Here is a 23,594-nt window from a genome sequence, read left to right as displayed (position 1 = left end):
CAGTGCAGCCAGAGTGCTCCTTGGAGGCCAGGATGGCTAAGCTTCGTCTCTCATACTTTGGACATATTGTCAGGAGGGAACAGTCGTTGGAGAAGGATGTCATGCTGGGTAAGATGGAGGGTCAGGGAAAAAGAGGAAGACCCCCAACGAGATGGATCGGCCAGGTGGCATCATTGATGGCGTCAAGTGTGGCAGCAGTAGTGAGGTTGGCCCAGGATTGGACAAGGTTTCGTTCTGCTGTGCATGGGGTCGCTATGAGTCGATTCCGACTCGATGGCACCTGACAACAACAGTTTGTCTAAAATTCATACTTTACTGGGTGTCCTGTACTTTGTCTGGCAATCGTAGGCCTGACCTGTACCTCCTTGAGTTTTCCCAGTTTTGACAGGCACCCTTGCACTTCCTGAGCTACCACTTGGTCTTTCCAGATGAGAGTCTATTGTCTTGGAGACTGGGAGCTCCCTGAGGGTGAAGGTCAAGATTGCCCTTTCATCTGCTGGGAGGGTAGGTAGGCATGTGCACACACCCACATAGCAGAGCCGGGGCAGCATTCCAGGAGTACACTTCCTATTGGTGCTGGCAATGTAGCAGTTTTGTTTAGCAGGTGTTTGAAGGCTGTGCATACTTGATGTGTGGCTGGCTACCTTTCCACAAAGTATTGCATGGTTTGGTGGCATAATTTTGTGTGTGCTTATGTGTAAGTGTGTGGGTGTTTGTAGTCTTTGCTGTAATGGGCTTTGGGGACTCTGGTAAACTCAGTGGTGTAGAAGGCAGTGCTAATTGAGGATTTTGTCAGGTGTATAGGTTGGGTATGTATGTATGAGAGAGGAAATGTTGTACATTATCAATCATGAAAAAAGGACGTAGAGAAAATCAATGAAGGACCTGGCTTGGTGAGGATGGGAAGGGGGCAGTAGATAGTATTGTGGTATTTAGTAAGGGGGCTTGCCTAGGACAGGGATAGAGTTTTCAGCATTCCCCAGTACAGAGTCTACCAGGATCTGAGCAGGGCTCAGAAATATTTGGGGGACAAAACTAAATCAGGAGAAGCAAGAGAGTTCAATAGGAGGAGTGAGGCCATGAGGGGCTGCAGATACCTATAGGGAGATGAACAAGGGTTCCAGTTCATAAGCCTAGGCCTGGCCAAGAACCAGGCCAGGTCCCACTGAGGGTAATAAAGGTCAAGATTTCTCCCACTTTCCACCTTTTTTCTCTGCCTACATTTTCCTGTTTCCTCCTGTCTTCCTTCAGTGACCTCTTTGGCCCTAGGTCTTGCTCTTTCCAGCTGGCTGGCTGAACTTTCTTACAGTCCAGCTCAGGTCATGCCACTTGCCTGCACAGGAACCGTCTATGACTCCTCATTGCCATGGGAAAACAGGGGAATTTCTTGGCCAGGTATCTGCTCAACACAAACCTGTAAGATTGTTGTTGTTTAGTGCCATCAAGTCAACTCTGACTCATAGTGACTCTGTGTAGGGTTTCCAAGGAGCAGCTGGTGAGCTTGAACTACCGACTTTGTGGTTCAAACCAACCTTGCAGTCTAGTGCATTAACCCACAATGCCACACCAGGACTCCATATATGTGGGGGTTGGGAATATTTCTTTTGCTAGCCACTCTGAAGCACTGGGGTATACCCCTTCTCCTCTTGGTTCCCCTCTTTTTTATTTTTCCCCTTAGAGAGTAGGGTTAAGAAAGAAGTGCAATCTAGGGCCAGCTATTAACTTGATGTGTGACTTCAAGTGAGTCACTTCCCCTCTCTCTGACTTCATCTCCTCACTAGAAATTGGGCTGACAATCTCTATCCTAGAATATCTGTGTTTCTTCAGGGCTGCCTTCTAGGAAGTAGAGAGAAAGGAGAGGAAGACCCATCTGTGGGCTCCCAGGTATAGGGAAGGAGGTGGCAAAGGATAGCCATAGACGGTGGTATGGTCACCTGACCTCCAGGACAAGCCTCAGAGCAGGGAGAGAAGGCCCAGGTAGGGGCCCTCATGACCTGCTACAGACTGGGTGGGGAGGGCTTACCCAGGAGGCCTGCCTGCTTTAAGGTGTGGAGATAGTGCCACGTGGGTTTCTCCTGGGGGTAGACAAGGGGCACTGAGACCCTGGCACCTATGTGTGCATATATGAGAGGGTTTCCACATGGTGGGGTACCAGATCTCTGGCTTTACCAGCTACTGTCTGGGTCTCACACTTTCTCTGGCTGTTGCATGTCTTTCAAACTGTGTCTCTGCATGTGCTGTCCTCCAGGTGATTCATCCTCCTCAACCCCACGCCCAGGGCAGGGCAGGACCAGGCCAGGATGTACTGAGCAGGGCAGGGTAAGCAGCCCAGCTGAACCCAGAGGAGCACTTCCTCTCTCCTGGCCAAGGTCCTTCCTACTCAGGTGGGAAAGTAAGTGAAGAAACTGCACCCAAAGCCAGGTACAGGGTTGGGGGAGGGGTACTCAGCCTAGGACCTGATAACCTGAGTCTTCTGGGACCTGCCTAATTGGGCTGTGGGCAGGGTGGGGGTAGGGACCCAGCAGAGTGGCTGGAACCCTGTGAGTTGGATTGTTCCTTCCCTCCGGGACTGCTGTTGTTGTTGTTGTTAAGTGCCATTAAGTCGATTCCGACCCATAGTGATCCTGTATAGGGTTTCCGAGGAATAGCTGGTGAGCTTGAACCACAGACCTTGCAGTTCAAACGGCTTTGCAATCTGGCGCATTAACCCACAGGGCCACACCAGGACTCCAGGACTGGGAGACCTAAAATCTTCTATTTCTGCCAGTGAGATCTTGTTAGGGACCGTGCAAATGTCTGCGTGTGTGTTGTAGCTAAGTCTGTGGACACTGTTTTTACAACATGTGACATTGTGAATGTTTAGATTAGAAGGTAGGCAAATGGCTGTGTGCATGCATACCAACCCAAGGCTAAGACCCAGGGACACCATTTCCATGTTTGTGTCATGCATATGACATAATAAATTATGGTATGTGTCAGATTGTGTGTCCATGTTTCTGAGTACATGGTAATATGTGACTTTATGCTGTTTTGCCATGTTCTGAGGTTGTGTATGATGTTGTGTAATTGACCCTATGTGGCTATAGTCTTTGTGATTGTGTGTAATCATGCTTGATGGTGTGTGAAAGCATATTATGATATGTATGACACTCTGTGGCTCTGTGATTGTGAGACACATTGTAAATAACACTGTATATGCTTATGAGTCAGTTGGGACCATGTTTTAGAGGTATATAAGGAGTCCTGGTGTGGCGCTGTGGGTTAATGCGCTGGACTGCAAAGTCAGTTTCAACTGCAAGATTGGCAGTTCAAGCTTACCAGTCGCTCCTAGGAAACCCTATACAGGGTCGCGATGGGTCAGATCCGACTTGACAGAATTTAACAACAACAACTAGGTATACATGTGGTTGGGTGGGTGTTGTGTGAGGCTATATGTAAAAAGGCATAATTGGCATTGTGTGATTTTGGGTCTTTGTGACTGCACATTACACATTTGCAAGTGTGTGTGATATTGTGTGGTTCTGTAATAATATGTGAGGTTGTGACTGTGTGTGATCAAGTTTTCAGGAGCGTGATGGCATATGATTGAATGTGTAAATTTGTATGACCCTACAATTTCACTCCTGGTATGGCCCTGTAGGATCAGCACTAGACTGTGAACCACAAGGTCAGCAGTTTAAACCCATCAACTGCTCCTCGGAAACCCTATACAGGGTTGCTATGAGCTGGAACTGACTCGAGGGCACTTGACAACACCACCAACACTACCAATTGCACAACCGTGTCTTTGTGACCAACTTGTATGAATTTGTATGATCCTACAATTGCACACCATGTGTCTTTGTAACAATTCAATTGTGACTGGTTATATATGAGACTGTGTGTGATACAGCCCCTGTGTGGCTGTGTGAGAGACCATGTGACTGGCACAAAACAACTGACACCATGTGCTGGTGGTGCCTCTGGGAGCTCTTGACTAACACTCTTATCCTCACCTATCCTCTTGCACCATTTCCCTGCCCTAAGCCAAACCAAACCAGTTTCTGTGCTTCACAGGGTTTTCAATGGCTGATTTTTTTATAAGTGGCTCACCAGGCCTTTAAAGCTTCAGAGGTGCCTCTGGGTAAATTCAAATTGCCAGCCCTTTAGTTAGCAGCCAAGCATGTTAGCTGTTGCACCACCCAGGGATTCCACATCCTTCCACTACACTATTCATGGCTCCCTTCTACCCACAGGATGGATGGATACCCAGATCCTCACCCAAACCCTACTCTGCTATCCAAGGCGTTTTCCTTTCCTTTCTGGCCCTAGGTGTCATGTGAGACACCCCCTCCCCTGCAACCATCCCATGCCCAGTCAGCACTGCCTGGGTTCCATACTGATCCTCTCAGGACATGTCAACCTGAGAAGAGGGGAAGGCTCATTGCCTTCCAGGTTAAACACTCTCTCCCAAGTGTGATCATCATCTCTCCAAGGGCCAAAGACGAGGGGTCGAGGGGGTCCACAATGGCAGAAGACCTTTACACAAAAGGTTGTCTCTTTTCTCAATTTGCTGGTTGCTCTTTTAAAGTTGTTCTTCTAACACCCTGTCAGTCAATGCCAGCACCTAAACTCTGGATGCTGGGTGTATGGGTGTGGAAGTAAAGGAGAGCTATACAGATTAGTGAGAAGCTGGGATTTTAAGAAGCGAAACTTTTGTTCATGAAATATAATTTTATAATTTTCAAGCACATTCAATTGTACAAAATTGTAACTAAGAAAGTCCAGATATCCTTGGAACCTTAAAAAACTGGGGTAAAGATACGCTCTCGGCCATAAGGTCAGTTTGAACTGCAAAGTCAGCAGTTCAAACTCACTAGCTGCTCCTTGGAAACCCTATACAGGGTCTCTAAGAGTCAAGTCAAATCTACAACATTTAACAACAACATTGTATAAGCAAGGGCTGCAAACACATGCACAAACTACCCCACATGCACAAACTACCCCTAGCCTAGTTCATCAACAGATAAGAGTTCTTTGATATTAGTACATTGATTCCATGTATATGAACAATAATGCTTCCTTAGTAATAATGCTTGTTCATATACATGGAATCAATGTACTAATATGAAAGAACTCTTATCTATTGATGAAAACAAAGCCAACCCTAGCCCTGGACCTGTTCCCCATCTGAGAGCTGGAGAGGGGAACATCTCATAAAAGCTATGTGGTGAGAGAAGGGACTCAAGGAAACTCATAACCCAGGTTTAAAGTGAAATCAGTCACATCACATCCAATTTCTCTTTCTGCAGGGCTGCACCAGGGAAACCGGATCCTGGTTAAAAGTTTGTCCCTTGACCCCAGTCCGACCCTTGAGCCTCATCCAGAAGGTCCCCAGTGGCTTCGCTCAGATCCAGGCCCCCCAACTGAAACCCCTAGCCAGCGTCCTTCACCACTGAAGCGGGCACCAGGCCCAAAGCCACAGGGTAAGTGGTTCCAGAGGAGGGCAGAGAAATGTAATGGCCCAGGGGAGTGAAAAGTTGGTCAGTGGCAAAGAGGGCTTGTTAGAAGGACAGGGAAGCACCATGGTCTACAGGGCAGTGCTACCTACCCAGGGAACAGAGGGTTGTGGCCTGGGGTTAATGTATACACACTGGTCTCACCTAAAACCTGTTCTGTCCCCACTTCAGGCAGAGGTTCAGACTGAGAATTTGTGGAGGGGGTTCTGGCTTGACTGTGCCACCCACCTCTAAACCCAGTTCACTGGGGTCTCCCATCTTTTTTCCTCAACTGTCTTTCCAGTCCCCCCGAAGCCCAGCTACCTGCAGATGCCCCGGATGCTCTCTCCGTCAGAGCCCATCCCTCCCCCACCATCACGCCCACTGCCTGCAGACCCCCGTGTGGCCAAGGGTGTGACCTCTAAGGTGGAGGCTAGCCACAGTTCAGCAGCAGTATCTTCACTTATTGAGAAGTTTGAGAGGTGAGTCTGGTCCCTGGGGGGACTTGTGTGGGTGAAGCGGGGCATGGGCCAGGAAGGTGACTGTAGGAGCTCACACTCTGTCCCCATGTGTGTCCATCACCCATCCCAGAGAACCTGTGATTGTTGCCTTGGATAGGCCAGCCCCTGGCCCCAGTCCAGGTCCGACAGAGCCAGCTATGTTACCACCACCACCCATGCTACAGCCACCAGTGCCCCAGCTCCCCGAGGGCGAGGCCTCCCGCTGCTTGTTCCTGCTGGCTCCTGGGCCCAGGGATGGTGAGAAAGTGCCCAACAGGGACAGTGGAATTGACAGCATCAGCTCACCATCCAACAGTGAGGAAACCTGCTTTGTCAGTGATGATGGGCCCCCCAGCCACAGCCTCTGCCCTGGGCCTCCTGCCCTGGTCAGTGTGCCTGCTGCTTTGGCTGGTCCCCACCGGCCCGCCTCCCAGGAGGTTGACAGTGACCTAGATGAGGACGACGAGGAGGAGGAGGAAAAGGACAGAGAAATCCCAGTGTCCTCGTTGGAGAGACAGGAGTCTGTGGAGGTACTGATCCCTGTTTACCAAGAGATAGAACTGTGGAGTGAAATCAGGAACCTGGCTTTTACACATAGTTCTTTCCCTAACTCAGTATTTCTTGAAACAGGACCTTTTTTTTTTTTTTTTTCCATTTTGGGCATTTAATTTCCCTGGTCTCCTGGTAATAAATACCAGTAGCAAAACCCTGCATGCCCCCTCCATCATGGTGATTATCAAAATGCTCATGAACAGTTCCAAATTCCTACTAGTAAAGTTGCCCTGTCTTCAATAGAGGGCCACTACCACTAGCCAGGCCTCAGTTTTTCCATCTTGAAGATAATCATCCTGGTTGTTGTTGTTAAGTGTCGTCAAGTTGGTTCCAACTCATAGTGACTCTGTATAGGGTTTCCGAGGAGTGGCTGGTGGGTTTGAACTACCAACTTCATGGTTAGCAGTCCAGGGCTTATCCTACAGTGCCACACCAGGACTCCCAATCATCCTGGTTGAGAATCTCTTAATAATTTATTCCAGCTAGAAAATCTCATGAATCAGTAGCTATGTGATATTAGACAAGTCTCTTCCCTCCCTGCTTCTGCACCACAAGCGTTTCATTATTTGTAAAATGGAGGTGTAATGAAATTAACAGTGACATCAACCCAGAGAGATTTCCTAACAGCTGGCAAAGAGGCATAAGAACTAGAGTTCCATAGGGACAACTGAGGCTATGGAGATGAAGGGTCTTGACAGCAAGGACCTCTTGTTGTGCCCTTGCAGCCCAACATTTCTTCAGAAAGCATCCTTGCATTTGAGTTAGGTCTCAGCAGTCAGAGTACCTGCTTCACCAGAACCAAGTCCAAGTGTGGTAGCTGAGGCCAGGGTCTACTGGAATGGCAGGTGCTCAGCAAGTATATGTCTAATCGTTAGAAAATTGTGCCAACAGGCAATGCATTTTATACAATTTTATACTCTTCTTTTTCCTTACACCCCAAGTACTCAGCAAGCCTTTGCTGACAGTGAACTGAGATGGTAAATAAATAGATAACTAACATTTATAAAATCGTCTGTAGTCTGCTATGTTAATCAGTTAATTGCCACACCTACAAGTGGACTTAGGTCCTATTATCATCTCAGTTTATACATGAGGCATTTAAACACAGAGAAGTTCAAGAATTTATGTGAACAGAAAGGGTGTGATGGCTCTGTTGGATAAGCACTGGACTGCAAACTACAAGATCATTGGTTCAAGCCCACCAGCTGCTTTGTGGGAGAAAGATGAGGCTTTCTGCTCCCACAAAGACCCACAGCCTCAGAGACCCTATTACAGGGTCATCATGAGTCAGAACTGACGTGATGGCATACAACAAACAGCAGCAAGTGAATGGCAGAGCTAGGATTTGAATCCAGGAAGTCTGACTTTCCAGCCCACATGCTTAACATGGCTAAGTGAGGGAATTGCATGTCATCAGAACTGAAGGGTAGCTTTATAATATACTAGGGAGTTCTAATGTGGCACTGTAGGATAAGCATTTGACTGCTAACCACAAGGGCAGCAGTTCAAACCTACCAGTCACTCCTTGGAAACCCTATACAGGGTCACTGTGAATCAGAACTGACTCGACGGCACTTAATAACAACAACAACAACAGGGAGTCAGAGATGAAGATAGGAGGCTTCTGGGTTTAGAGATGGGGGTCACTATTATCTTGAGGTGCCATCAGCTTTGCAGTAGCATTTGAGCTAGCTGTTCTGAGAATACTGGGGACTTGGGGATGAGGATTAGGGTAGAGGGTTGTGGATCAAGGATCACCTCTTCTCCTTTCCAGTTGACTGTGCAGCAGAAGGTATTCCACATTGCCAATGAACTCCTGCAAACTGAGAAGGCTTATGTTTCCAGGCTCCATCTCCTGGATCAGGTGAATAGCTTCTCAGGGGCCCCAAGTTATGGTAGGTGGGTTCCAAGGAGGAAGTAATAGGGCTTGAGCCCAATCCCACTACTGAGACAAGAATCTAGAGATGGTAAGGTTCCTCTCTGACCTTGACCCTTGTTCTGTCCCTAAGGCCAGCTCTGATTATGACCCCAAGTTTGATCCCCATACCAACCCTCATAATTAATACTGGGATTATACATCAGCTCTGACTATGACTCTGACCCTATTGCCAACTCTAATCCAGATCCAGAATTTACCTCTGACTGTAAACTAGACTGAATTTCATTTTAACCCTGACTCTAAATCCACTAGAACATCAGTTTCCTGAAGGCAAGGAATTTTGTCTGCTTTATCTTCTGCTCTATCCCAGCCTCTAGGTCAGTGCCTGGCACACAGTTGTTTGTTGTTAAGTGCCAACGAGTCGATTCTGACTCATAGTGACCCTGTAATAGGGGTTCTGAGGCTGAATCTTTGTGGGAGCAGGAAGACTCATCTTTCTCCCGTGGAGCAACTGGTGGGTTTGAACCACTGACCTTGTGGTTATAAGTCCAGTACTTATCCTCTAGAGCCACCATGCTCCCTGGCACATAGTAGGCACACAAAAATATTTGTTAAATAATTTAATTTAATCCTGACCTCTTCTTTGACCCTGAATCTAATTCTGACCTTAACCCTGATTTCTCACAGTTCCAATGCCTAACTTTAGGTCTTAACCTTGATAACCTGAAATCTAACTCCATACATCGCCCTAACTCCATCCCACCTCTACCCCAATCTCAAGACAATCCTGATCCCAAAACTCCACAAAGCTGCCCACAACCACCGCCCTCATCTTCAAGCCACCCCCTTCCCTAGCCAAGCTTCAGGCCCAGCTGGGCTGAGCACTCCTGCCCTGCCTCACAGGTGTTTTGTGCCCGGCTGCTGGAAGAAGCTCGGAACCGCAGTTCTTTCCCGGCCGATGTTGTCCACGGCATCTTCTCTAACATCTGCTCCATCTATTGCTTCCACCAGCAGTTCCTGCTGCCAGAGCTAGAGAAGCGCATGGAGGAATGGTGAGGGGTCCCAGGCCTATACTTTCCTGTACACTTGCTTGCCAGGCCCAGGTCCAGATGTGTGTGCAGGAGTTCATTCCTGACTGCCCTGTCTTCTGACTGCCTTGCACAAAAATAACCAGGCTTAAGCTCTGCCTTCTAAGTCTTCCCAATGTAATGTAGAACACATACCAGGACTCAGATAATTACAACAAAATGTTGTTATTGTTAGATGTTGTAGAGTCGGTTCTGACTCATAGCGACCCTGTGTACCACAGAACGAAATGCTGTTTGTGAGTCACCTTCACAATTGGTGCATGTTGTTGCATTCACTTTGTCAATCCATCTCCTTGAAGGTCTTCATCTTTTTTGCTGACCCTCTACTTTACTAATCCCTCTATTTCTCCAGGGATTGATTCTTCCTGATAACATGTTCAAAGTATGTAAGACAGTGTCTTGCCATCCTCACTTCATAGGAGCTTTCTGGCTGTACTTCTTCTAAGACAGACTTGTTTGTTCTTCTGGCAGTACATGGTATATTCAGTATTTTTCACAACACCTTAATTCAAAAGCATCAATTCTTCTTTGGTCTCCCTTATTCATTATCTATCTTTTGTATGCATATGAGGTGATTGAAAGTATCATGGCTCGAGTCAGGCACACCTTAGTCCTAAATATGATATCTTTACTTTTTTTTAACACTTGAAAGAAGTCTTCTGCAGCAGGTTTGTAACCACTGTAATATGTCATCTGATTTCTTGACTGCTGCTTCCATGGGTGTTTATTGTGGATCCAAGCAAAATGAAATCCTTGACAATTTTAGTCTTTTCTCCGTTTAACATGATAGTGCATATTTGTCCAGTTGTGAGGATTTTTGTTTTCTTTACATTGAGGCTGTAGTCTTTAATCTTCACCAGGAAGTGCTTCAAATCCTCTTTACTTTCAGCAACAGAATACTATAACCTATAAGAGTGTAAGGTCAGGAGCTAAATTGGCTCAAATTCCAGCTCTACCATTTGCTAGCTTTGTGATATTGAACAATTTTCTTAAGTTGCTGTACATCCGTTTACTCATCTATAAAATAGGTATCATAATAATAGTCTATCCTATAGGGTTGTTTTAAGGATTAACTGAGTTGATAGTTATAGAGAGCTTAGAACAGTATCTGGTATATAATTGTTGTTGTTAAGTGCCGTTGAGTTCATTCTGACTCATATCCACACTGTATATGGTTCCTGACCTTTTGGTTAGCAGTCCAGTGCTTATCCTACAGCATCACACCAGCACTCCTGGTATATAATAGTTGCTCAGTAAATGTGAACCTGGGACTTGGAGGAGCTAAGGCCTGAGGTGGAAAGAAAAGGTTAATAGGCCTCCAGGTTCTCCTTTTCCAACCCATCCGTTAGTACTTACAGCACTCGCCAGAAAGTTCTTTCTAAACAACAGACCATGCCACTCTCCTACTTTAAATTGATTTTTCATTTGCCACACTCAAAATATTAAAGGCCTTGCCTGTCCCATTACCCAGACTTATCACTTGCTGCTCTGCCTTACTCATCTGCTTCTAGTAACACCAAATTGTTTAATTTCCTGCAAACACGTTGTTGTTTGTCACTTCGGAGACTTTGCTCATTCTGTTCTTTGCCTGGAAATCTCTCTTAATTGCTTTTGACTGATTAGGCCTGGTTGATCCTTCAGGACCTACTGCAGGCCTCACCTCCTCCAGGAAGGCTGCACTGATCCCCAGGCCAGGTTAGATCCCTTCTTCTGGGCTTTTCTTGTCCTTATTTGGACACTGATTAGAAGGTGTCTGTCGGAGTCAGGTCTGGTCAGTGTATCTCCCCTACCAGACTGTGATCCCTTCAGGCTGGGACCAGACCTGGTTCCTGTGTCTTCTCTACCAGACCATGACCCCTAAGGGCAGAACTGAACATGGTCCCTGTGTCTTCCCCACCAGACTGTGACTCCTGAGAACAGGACCAGTCCTGGCCCCTATATTTGCCTCTTCCATAAGACAGTGGCCCACTTAGGACTTGATTTCATATGACTCATTTCTGTATCCCCAGCATCACCCAGTTCAAGGCTGGGTACGGAATCAATTATCAGTGAATAAAGTGGAAGGGCAGCACAGGTATTCCAGGACATGTTTTTCCTGGTACTTGAGCAGTGCAGAGTTGGAACAGGTGGCATCCAAGGCAGTGGTCATGAGCCTCTTAGGCTAATATAAGCGTCATTTCCAAAGGAGCAGACTGGCTGAGAAGTGGGTTTCCAGGACAGAGGTGAGAACAGCCTGCTTGGTGCTGGAGACCTATGAGGCAGGGTTCGCGGGTGCGGGGAAGTGGGGCACGGGAGGTGGATTGGCTGGATCACATCAGCCCCTGCTTCCACTTCCAGGGACCGCTACCCACGCATCGGAGACATCCTGCAAAAGCTGGCACCCTTCCTCAAGATGTATGGCGAGTATGTGAAGAACTTTGACCGGGCTGTGGAACTGGTCAACACCTGGACAGAACGCTCCACTCAGTTTAAAGTCATCATCCATGAGGTTCAGGCAAGTGTACAAACAGGATGGGGCAGACTCAGGAAGGAAAAGTCTGCAGGGAGCTGGTGGGAGCTCTGCAGCCAGACCTGAGCCCCCTCTGCTTCTGCCTGTCACAGAAGGAGGAAGCCTGCGGCAACCTGACATTACAGCACCACATGCTGGAGCCTGTGCAGCGCATCCCTCGTTATGAGCTGCTTCTCAAGGACTATCTGTTAAAGCTGCCCCATGGCTCCCCAGACAGCAAGGATGCCCAAAGTGAGTATGCGCACCTGACCCCACCCCATCCCCATTGTGAGTTCCACACTGATCACTTTCAGTCAAAACACTGAGGTGCTTAATTCACAGGGAAATCCCTTCCTTGAGCCACATAATTAAAATCTTAGAATAGGATCTCCAAATTGAAAGGCTCACATTGAAATTCTGGAGTGAGACCCCAACATGAACTCCAAGTTGAGATCCCTGCCTGAAAACTCAGACAGAACATTAAAAAGGAGCCCCCCAGTTTGAACTTCCCTACTGGAACAAACCCACAGTGTGCACAGTATGTCTAGAGTGAACCCCTCCCCCACAAAGGGAGCAATCCCTAGGCTAAGACCCCAAAGCTGTCTCTCAGACTGGGCCCTGAATGAAACTGTATCAAAGACCAAAATGAAACTGAGCCTGAACTCGAGTGACTGAGGTCCACAACCTAAGAATCCAGGCTGCCCAGCTCAGGCTGAGCTCTTTAATGAATCTCCATGGCTGCGCTCCCCAGAAAGAACCTCGTCTCACCAAAATCCTGATTTTCTGTCATCCATATTTAGAACTAATTGTTCTGCCCTCTGGCCACTACAATCTCCTGCCAAACAATCTCCAAGTCTAAAGCCCCACCAAAGAATCAACCCTCAAGAACTACGCATCTTAGACTGCACCCGATATTTTCTACTTTCCAGATTTAGATCTCTAAGCTGAGATACCTCCTCTCCCAGACTGAGCCCTTACATAATGAACCATTAGAAAAGTGTTTTTACCCCCCTGCCCTCCATATAGAGTGCTCCCCAGAGTCTACACCCACCTTCTCTTCTTTAGACTGTTTTTTCCATTTCGTCAGTCATTCATGAACTTAACAGCAATTTACTGGCTACCCCAATGTTCTATACACTGGGGATCAGAATCAGAGGTGAACAAGACAAACTCCTTGATCTCAAAGGCCAAAGGCGTTTATATTTTAGTGTGGGAGACATAAAATAGACAAAAATAATAAATACACAGAAAAAGATTAGTGAAATTCAAAGAATTGGAAGAAGGTGATGTGACAGTGAATGAATGACATTTTGAGTGGCCTCTCTGAATAGAAGACATTTAAGTTAAAACCTGCTGGCTGGGGAGGAGCATATTCCAGGCAGGGGCAAGTCCCAAAGTGGGGGACCAATATACATATTTCTGGATCAGAAAGAGGGCTGTGTGACTGAAGCATGGCAAGTGAAGGTAGACTGACTAGTAGAAGTGGGGCTGGAGAGAGGAGTAAAATTTTGAATCCCAAGATAAGAAGATAGATTTTATTCTGAGTGCAGTAGAATGTTCAGAAAGGCTTTGATCTGAAGTATAGGGAAGCAAGAATAGGAGCCGAGAGACCAGTAAGAAGGCTTTTGCAATAATTCAAGAGGCAGCAGTTGGCTTGAAAAGGGTAGTAAGTAGCAGTGCAAGTGGTAAGAAATGGTGGTTTTTAGATGCTGTCAAGTTGGTTCTGATTCATAGTGACCCTATGTACAACAGAATGAAACACTGCCTGCGCCATCCTCACAATTGTTGCTACACTTGAGCCCATTGCTGCTTACACTGTGTCATTGGTGGGTTTGAACCACCAGCCTTGTGGTTGGTGCTTATCCTTCAGCACTACACCAGGACTCTTCCATGTGTATTGTTGTTAAGTGGCATCTAGTCAATTCCGACTCATAGCCACCCTGTGTAGGGTTCCCAAGGAGCAGCTGGTGAGTTCAAACTGACCTTAGGTTCAGGGATTAGTCTACAACACCACACCAGGACTTCTCTGTATGTATTGTTGTTGTTGTTGGTAAGTGCCGTCGAGCTGATTCCGACCCATAGCGACCCTATATAGGGTTTCCAAGGAGCAACTGGTGAGCTTGAACCACTGACATTGCAGTTCAAACGACTCTGCAGTCTGACGCATCAGCCCACAGCACCACACCAGGACCTCTGTATGTACAGTCACCTTTTATGTTGTTGAAAAAAGGTATTTGCAATGAATAAGTCAGTGATCTTGTAAAATTCTATCATGGGATTTCCAGCATCATTCCTATCACCAAGACCATATTTTCCACCTACTGATCCTTCCTCTTTGTTTCCAACCTTTGCATTCCAATCACCAGTAATTATCAATACATTTTAATTGTATGTTTGATCAATTTCAGATGGAAGAAGTTGGTAGAATTCTTCAATTTCATCATCAGGTGCTTTAGTGATTGGTGTGCAAATTTGAATAGTAGTGATATTGAGTGGTCTTCCCAGTAGGTGCCACAGAAAGCATTGTCCTTCAAGGTAGATCTTGTAAAAGTTCTTTTTGATGATGAATGTGATACAATTCCTCTTCAATTTGACATTCCCGGAATAGTAAACCATAGGACTTTCTGATTCAAAATGGCCAGCTGAAATGATTCCATTTCAGCTCACTAAAGCCTAAGTTATCAATCTTTACATGTTCCATTTTGTTTTTGGCAACTTCCAATTTTCCCAGATTCATACTTAATACACTCCATTTTCCAATTATTAATGAAGATAATTGAAGCTGTTTTGCCTCATTTTGAGTTGTGCACTATCAGCAAATGAAGGTCCTGAAAGCTTTACTCCATTCACATCCTCATGGTCAACTCAACTTTTAGGAGGCAGCTCTTTCCCAGTTGTCTTTTGAGTGCTTTCCAACCTGAGAGGCTCATCTTCTACCACTATATCTGACAATATTCTGGTGCTATTCATAATACTTTAATCTGGCACTGCATCTGATAATGCTCCTATGCTATTTGTAAGGTTTTCAGTGGCTAACCATTCAGAAGTGGTCTGCCTCTCCTCCTTAGGAGAGTTCTGTCTCCCCTGTCTTAGTCTGGAAGCTTCGCTGAAACATGTACACCAATGAGTGGCCCTGCTGGTATTCAAAATATGTTGAAATAGTTTCCATCATCACTGTAACACACAAACCACCACAGTACGAAAAACTGACATTCAGGATATATTTGGAAGTATATATCCTGTATATATAGTATTCAGGATAGATTTGGAATAGCATTGGAAGGACTAGGGTAGAGTAGGGGTGGAACTTATGAGAAAGAATCAAGAATGACTCCTAGGTTTTTGGCTGGTGGTGATGGTTATGAATATAAGTACAGGAACTTGATTTTGGATATGACAAAGCACAGGAAAGTGAAATCAGCAGAGACTTAGAAGGAACAGCCTCTAAAGGTAGAAAGCAAACTAGTAAAGCCACAAGGAGAGTTGTCAATGTGTCCATTGCTGTTAAGATTCTCCAAATTGAGTTTTTCCCGTACCAGATGGGGCACTTTGCTACCAAACTCCTAGAAAGAACTAGAACTTTAGGAAGTTTGATAGCTGGGCTCTACAAATTGACATTTATAGGCTAAGTACTCTACTCTTCTCTCCAGACAGAGAAATCCCACTGAGGTACCCCTAGAAAAGAGCCTTCTTTTGTAGGAGCCTCATAGACTGTTTTCTCCAACCTGAGCCCTCAGATTAAACCCAGATACAGATCATCACATTGGTTTCCCCAGACAGGGCCTCCAGAATGCTTTTGGTACTCTCAGCCCTGAGAGTGATTTTCCAACCAGAGCTTAAGGTCTCAGAATGAGATTTCTCTGAAAAGCGCTTTCCAGGCTGATAACCTGTCATCGTTCTGTCCTGTTGCTAAACTGACCACCCTAGATTAAGCTCTCCATTTACTACCTCTCAAATTGAGACTTCCAGCTTGACCCCAAAAGACTCTCTAGATCCATCTCACAGACTGAGACCCCACTGAATCTTCAGACTAATCTCCAGTATTAATTTCAGAAGATACAGACTGAGCTTCAAGACTGAGCTCCAAACCGAGACTCCAGACTGTATTTTCCCTAACCCAAGTCCTTCACGTTGAAGAACTTTATTTTCTCTCAAATTGAGTTCCTCACTGAGACCATAGATTAATGCCCTATGTTGCCTACTAAATTAACTATCCATGTCTGATCTGTCCAGTTTCAACTTTCAAACTGACATCTTCCAGACTGAACCTCCCAGACTTACAGTCACAGATTGAGATTCCCAGGCTGAATCCAGCAGGCTGAGGTCTCCAGACTAGGCCCGACACTGAGACTTGAAAAGGGCATCCCCCGCCACCACACTGAGTCTCTACATTTTATACCCTTCAAACTAGGATCCCCAGGAGCCTCTTATCTCATTCACCGCTCAAGGCCCCATAAAGCCACATGTCCATATGGAGCTCCTAGGATTGACTCCCTAGAATAATATTCCCAGACTGATGTTCCCCAAATGTGCCCCTGTAATGGACTCCCTAAAAGCCCTTTTATTAGCTGCATGTCCTTGGGTAAACAATCCAGCCTCTTAGTCTCAGTTTCCTCGTGTGTAAAATGAAATAAGAATGTGGTACTGGAGTCCTGATGTGGCTCTATATGATAAGTACTGGATCTCCAGGTCAGTTTAAACTGCAAAGTCAGTGGTTCAAACTCAAAGCCACTCCTCAGAAACCCCATAAAGGGTTGCTATGAGTCGGAACTAACTCGATGGCACTTAACAATAGCCTGTGGTATATCTGTGGCTCTGTAGGATAAGCACTGGACTGCTAACCATAATCTTGGCAGTTTGAGTCCACCAACTGCTTCACCGGAGAAAGATGAGGCTTTCTGCTCACGCATAGATTTACAGCCTCAGCAAGTCTATACAGGGTGGCTATGAGTTAGAACTGACTCAATGGCACTTAACAACCACCACCTACTTTATAGAGTTGTTGTGAGGATAAGCAAGATAATCCAGATCAAGCTTTTAACATAGTGCCTGGTACACGGTAAAAACAAAATAAATATTAGTTGTTTTTATTATTGAATGCTCTGGTTGGCCACCTCCTGACTGAATCCACCTAAAATCAGCCCCCAGATTGAGCTCACCAAACGTAGGTCCCTGATTTGTACCAATTTCAAACCCTATCTAAACTCAGAGCCTCAGCCTAATAGACTGAGCTCCCCACACTAAGCCCAAAGATGAAATCTCTAGAAATTCCCTGTGGTTTTCTGATCTGCTCAGAATGAGAATCTTGCAATGAGAATTGACCTCGGATGTGCCCAATGAACTCCCCAGCCCAAGATCCCAAGCTGTATATACAAGTTTGTATCTGTTTTTCCCTTAAAATCCCCAATTATTAAAAACGTTACAAAGCATCATTTGTCAAGATTGTTGTGGTTTGTTAAGTGTCATCAAGTCAGTTCCGACTCATAGTGACTCTGTCTAGGGTTTCTGAGGTAGGTTTGAACTGCCAACCTTGCAGTTCAAACCGACCTTTCGGTCCAGTGCATTATCCTGCAGTACCACACCAGGATTCCTACAGTTGGTCATTTCTGTTTCCAGTTTGTCACTGTTACAAACACTACTGCAATGAATGTGTATTTGTACATAGAACATGTATATTTTGAGTGTAGATTACAGGATTGCAAAGAATTGTTTCTTATTAAAAAAAAAACTTTTTTTTTGCATTTATGTACTATGATTTTCCTGTTGTGGTATTCAGGCAATTTCTTATTATAAATTATATTATGAACATCTCTGAGGCTGACACTTCCTAGGATTATGAGGATGTGGTCAGGCCAAGGAGAGATTTTCCAGGAAGAAAGAGCACCCCAAGAGCCTCTAGCAGTCCCCCATCTGACCTCACCTCTCTATGCCCACAGAGTCTCTGGAGCTAATAGCCACAGCAGCAGAGCACTCCAATGCTGCCATCCGCAAAATGGTGAGTGGCCCTTCTAGTCCTGTTGTCTCTATCCTGGGGGAGTTTGTGACTTTGGGGTATCTGAGGAGAGAGTGACACCTAAGCCCTGCCTTTTGTTTACTATCTTCTTCCAGGAGCGGATGCACAAGCTGCTGAAAGTATATGAGCTGCTAGGAGGTGAGGAGGACATTGTCAGCCCCACTAAAGAGCTCATAAAAGAAGGTCATATCCTTAAGCTGTCAGCGAAGAATGGGACCACTCAAGACCGATACCTCATACTAGTAAGTGCCAGGCATGGGGCTGTTGATGGGAAATGCCCCTCACATATATTGATGTGGTATTCATTCAAGACCATACCTCATGTTAACCATTCTTTCCCTTATTAACTCACTCCATACACTAGAATTTTTTTTTTCTCTACAAATTAGGTTATTAAGACTCAGAGAGAGTGACTTGCCCAGGGTTACCTAGCTAGGAAGTGACTCCCATACATAGGCCATCCATTTCCTTGTGATCCCTGTGCCCAGTTGGACTGTTGTTGTTTTTTTCTATCGACCATCCTAAGATGCCAACAATAAAGTTCAAGAGTTCCATAAGGGTAGGAAGCTGGGCCCCTCCCCGACTAGGACCTTTGTCCCATACATCACAAAACTTTCCTTCCTAGTTCAATGACCGCCTCCTTTACTGCGTGCCCAGGCTGCGGCTCCTAGGCCAGAAGTTCAGTGTGCGGGCACGTATTGATGTAGATGGCATGGAGGTAAGTACTGTGTGGAAAATGGGGAACTGGAATGAGACCTTGATTTTGGGAGGAACAAAGACATTCTGGCTTTGACCTCAGTCTGTGTGTGTGCAAAGGGCTAGGGCCCTATGGAGCACAGTAGGCCTCATCAAGCCCTTTTCCCCTCCATCCAGCTAAAGGAAAGCTCCAACCTCAATCTGCCTCGGACCTTCCTGGTTTCAGGAAAGCAGCGCTCCCTGGAGCTCCAGGCCAGGTACTTGCCCTTTCCTATGACTTCCCTCGAGTCCTATACCCCACCTCAAGCTCCCCCTCTTCCCTTCAGAGATGCTGAGGCACTCTAGGCCTAGCACCAAGTCTACCTTACTGGGGAAGACACTGTCCCAGAGTCAGGTAAATTCCATTATTAAAAATACAGTACTGCTCTTCATGGGTAGGGAACAGGACTAGACGACACCCTCAGGATAAGTACTTCGTGATGTGGGAAAGGCAGCACTCCAGCAAAGAGAACCTTTTGGGGAATCCATAAGCTCTCCCTGCTTGAAACAAAAGTTTCTTCTAGTGGGTTTCATTAAAGGAGAAGAAAGTGGAGGATACTGTTCTTAATATGAATAGCAAAAACTCAAATAGTTCATTCTAGATTCAGAGATTTAAGAGAAATACCAACCAAATGTAGTGTGTGTTTGGTCCTTGATAGTAGCCTTGTTGTTGTTAAGTGCCATCAAGTCAATTCAGACTCATAGCGACCCTGTATAGGGTTTACGAGGAGCAGCTCATGGGTTTGAACTACCAACCTTATGGTTCGCAGTCCAGTCCTGATCCTGTAGTGCTGGACCAAGAGTCCTAGTTTAGGGGGAAAACAGCCCTAAAAGACACTGGAGGACAATAGGAAAAATTTGAATGTGAACTGATGATATTGGGGAATCATTGTTAATTTTCTCATAGAATGATCTTGTTTTTGGTGATGTATGCTGAGGATTTATTGGTAAAGTATCATCACCCCCAAAATACTTATATGTGGATTAAGTAAACATGGCAAAATGTTAAAAATTATTGCACCTATGTAGTGGATATGGAGTCCTGGTGTGGTGCTGTAGGCTAATGTGCTGGAATGCAAAGTCAGGTGAACTGCAAGGTTGGTGGTTCAAGCTCACCAGCTGCTCCTTGGAAACACTATGCAGGGTTGTTATGGGTCAGAACTGACTCGACGGCTCTTAACAACAAAAACAAGTGATTATGTAGATATTTATTATACTTGTGCTATCCTGTTTACTTGAAAATTGTGAAAATAAAAATTTTAAAATAGTAACATGGGTTGACTGCTCAGCCATTTAACAAAGGTTTCATATATATCCTCTACTTAGATGATTTTAATAATTATTCACATTCAATGAACAATTACTCTTGTGTCAGGCATTGTTTTAGATGATTTACATTATTAAATTTATAGTTGAATCCTTACAATAACCCTTAAAGTAGCTAATATTACAATCAACCCCATTTTACAGATGAGGAAATGAGACACAGAACAGCTGTGCATCTTACCCAGCTAGAAAGTAACAGGGCCAGTGAATGGATGCACATCTGTATATGATCTGCTTTTGACAGGTTGCTAGGCAGTGAGAAATTAAAGAAAGAAAGAACTGTCTTTGTTGGGATTATGTGGAGATGAGAAAGAGAAATAACTATGGGCTAGCAGGTATCCTTATGGAAGAAGCAAGCCAGGAATTGGGCCTTGAAGCACAGGACCTTCAATGGGGAAAGTGAGAACAAAGCAGATGATATGCACTTCCAGAAGAAGAGCACATGAAGGACTCAGTTGGGCCTCAGAGAGTGTTACTGACAAACTATGTGATGGGGACACCTCCACTGAAGAGAAGAAGGGGACTGCTGAGGTAAACTGGCCTCAGAGCAGTGTGGGGCTTTGTCTTAGTGGCAAAGGAAAGATATAGAGGATTTGCTTTGCAATAGCTTTTTCTGCCCCTTCCTTAAAAATTTTTTTTTTTTTTTTTCAGTGAAGGTATACTCAGCAGTTTAGGTTCCCATCCAACAACTTCTACACAGGTTGTTTAATGACATTGGTTACATTCCTTACAATGTGTGAACGTAACGCATTATTTCCATTCTAGTTGTTTTGTTTCCATTAGTCTTATTTCCCTGCCCCTTAGGTTATGCGCTTTGCTTTAAAGTAATCGTTGACCATCTGCTCGCATATAGGTGATTTTTTTTTTTTAAATCACAGTACTTAGTTTGTGAGTCAATCAATTATTTAGTTAAAAGGCAACCTCAAGGATTAGTTTTGGTTCAAGATTTGAAGAGTATCTCAGGGCATTGGTCTCAAGGAGTCCTCCAGTCTCAGCCAGTCCAGTACATCTGGTTTTTTTTTTTTTTGAGGTTCTACATTTCCACACACACACATTCTATAAAGATCTAGCTATTGTGGCCCTGATTATAATGGTCAGTAGTGGTAGCTAGGTACCATCTTCTGGCCTCAGGATAGATGAGACTGGTACATGTAGATTATTCGTCCTGTAAACTTGTTTCTTCTTTGAAGTCTTTGGTTTTCTTCTTTCTCTTTTGCTCTGGAGATGAGATCTTAGATGGCCGCTTGCAAGTTTTAAGACCCCAGACACTACTCACTAAACTAGGATGTAAAACATAACTTCATGAAGTATATTTTGCCAATTAACCAAGATGTCCCACAAGACTATAGTCCTAATCCTTCTAATTTAAAATCTAATCCCACTAGGTAAATCTAAGAAATATTCTTAACTGTCCCTTATGTGCTTTATTAGTCATGTGTCACCCAACATCCATAATATAGTCTCTAAAATAATACATTATGTGATTTGGACCTTGTGTGAACACCATATAGTCATACACCACCACGTAACATGTGCTGACAGTGTCCAACTGCATGTATGTCCATGAGAGGAGCTTGTGGCCCAACTATCCACAGGACAAAGGGAAAGAGAAAGGCTCCCAAGAAAGGAGAGAAGGAAGCACAGAGAGGGGAATACTGCTCCTGAGTGTGGCGAGTCAAGGGGAAGAGCCCGGGAAGGAGGCAAGTACATATATAATGTGATGTTCACATGTCCAAATTACATGTTATTTCCCAAAACATTGTGGACATTAAGCAACCCATGACTGTCCCTTTGCTCCAGAGTGACAGGATACAGGCTCCTCCTCTTCCCATCTATGCAGTCAGATATTGCCTGAACAGACAATATGCAGAGCATGGCTATATATATGAATATATATACATAGAGTCATGTAGATACAGATATATATGCATACACCCATACAACATTTCCTGAGTCCTGGTGTGACGCTGTGGGTTAATGAACCAGACTGCAAAAACATTTGAACTGCAAGGTCGGTAGTTCAAGCTCACCAGCTGCTCCTCAGAAATCCTATACAGGGTCTCAATGGGTCGGATTCAACTCGACAGCACTTAACAACAACAACATACAACATATCCACCACTTGTCTATCAGTTTGTTGTACTGTGGTAGCTTGCATGTTACTGTGGTACTGGAAGCTATGTCACCAGTATTTTAAATACCAGCAGGGTCACACATGGTGGCCAGGCTTCAGTTGAGTTTCCTAACTGAGACAGACTAGGAAGCAGAGGCAGACTACTTCTGAATGCTTAGCCACTGAAAACCTTATAAATAGCAAAGGAACACTGTCAGCACCAAAATATTGACTATTGAAACATGAATAGCACCAGGACATTGTCAGATATTGTGCTGGAAAATGAATCCCTCAGGTTGGAAGGCACTCAAAATACAACTGGGGAAGAGCTGACCCCTCAAAGTAGAGTTGACCATAGTGACATGAATGGAATAATGCTTTTGGGACCATCATTTGCAGATAGGGCATAACTCAAAATAAGAAGAAACAGCTGCAAATCATCATTAATATCTAGAACATGGAATGTATGAAATCTAGGAATATTGGAAGTTGTCAAAAATGAAATGTATAAAAACTCTATGTCCTAGGCATTAGTGACCTGAAATAAACTGGTATTGGCCATTTTGAATCAGAGAGTCATATGGTTTACTATGCCGGGAATGACAAATTGAAGAGGAATGGCAGCGTGTTCATCATCAAAAAGAACATTTCAAGATATATCTTGAGGTATAATGCTGTCTGCGATAGGATAATATCCATATGCCTACAAGGATTTCCACTTCATAACACTATTAGTCAAATTTATGCACCAAGCCATTAAATTCAGTGATGATGAAATTGAAGAATTCTACCAACAGGGTTGTATTCTTTCACCAATTCATACGAGAAGCTGGATTGTATGAAGAAAAACATGGCATCTGGATTGGAGGAAGACTCATTTACAACCTGTCTTTCCAAATAGCTCTTGCTAAGACTTCCAGCACAATATTGAATAAGAGTGGTGACAAAGGAAATCCTTGTCTGGTTCCTGTTTGCAGAGGGAAGGCTTTCAGTTTCTCTCCATTGCGAGTGATGTAGGCTGTTGGTTTTGTATATATGCTCTTAATTATGTTGAGGAATTTCCCTTCAATTCCTACTTTGTTGACTCTTTTTATCAGGAATGCATGTTGGATTTTTTCAGATGCCTTTTCTGCATCAATCGATATGATCATATGGTTCTTTTCTTTTCTCTTATTTATATGGTAGATAACGTAGATCGTTTTTCTAATGTTGAACCATCCTTGCATCTCTGATATGAATCCCACTTGATCATGATATATTATCTTTTTGATGTGGTGCTGATTCTGTTGGCTATGATTTTGTTGAGAATTTTTACATCTATGTTTATGAGGGATATTGGTCTATAATTTTCTTTCTTATTGATGTCCTTCCCTGGTTTTGGTATGAGGGTTATGCTTGCTTCATAAAATGTATTAGGAAGTTT

General features: G+C 44.6%; 1 protein-coding gene across 1 annotated transcript in view; it reads left to right on the top strand.

The window, feature by feature from the left end:
* The window catches only part of FGD1 (FYVE, RhoGEF and PH domain containing 1), a 68,972-nt gene that overhangs the window by 27,694 nt on the left and 17,684 nt on the right, over positions 1 to 23,594 (top strand). The window contains exons 2-12 of the mRNA XM_006875258.1: positions 5,292 to 5,465; positions 5,782 to 5,959; positions 6,069 to 6,507; positions 8,304 to 8,393; positions 9,312 to 9,460; positions 11,834 to 11,990; positions 12,098 to 12,236; positions 17,921 to 17,979; positions 18,093 to 18,239; positions 18,623 to 18,715; positions 18,871 to 18,950. Of these exons, the coding sequence (XP_006875320.1) occupies positions 5,292 to 5,465; positions 5,782 to 5,959; positions 6,069 to 6,507; positions 8,304 to 8,393; positions 9,312 to 9,460; positions 11,834 to 11,990; positions 12,098 to 12,236; positions 17,921 to 17,979; positions 18,093 to 18,239; positions 18,623 to 18,715; positions 18,871 to 18,950 (1,705 nt within the window). The remainder of the gene's footprint in view (positions 1 to 5,291; positions 5,466 to 5,781; positions 5,960 to 6,068; positions 6,508 to 8,303; positions 8,394 to 9,311; positions 9,461 to 11,833; positions 11,991 to 12,097; positions 12,237 to 17,920; positions 17,980 to 18,092; positions 18,240 to 18,622; positions 18,716 to 18,870; positions 18,951 to 23,594) is intronic.

Source organism: Chrysochloris asiatica, unplaced genomic scaffold, assembly GCF_000296735.1.
Source record: "Chrysochloris asiatica unplaced genomic scaffold, ChrAsi1.0 scaffold00315, whole genome shotgun sequence".
NCBI classification, from domain to species: Eukaryota; Metazoa; Chordata; class Mammalia; order Afrosoricida; family Chrysochloridae; genus Chrysochloris; species Chrysochloris asiatica.
Note: the sequence above shows the minus strand (reverse complement) of the source record. Positions and strands in the feature narration are given on the sequence as shown.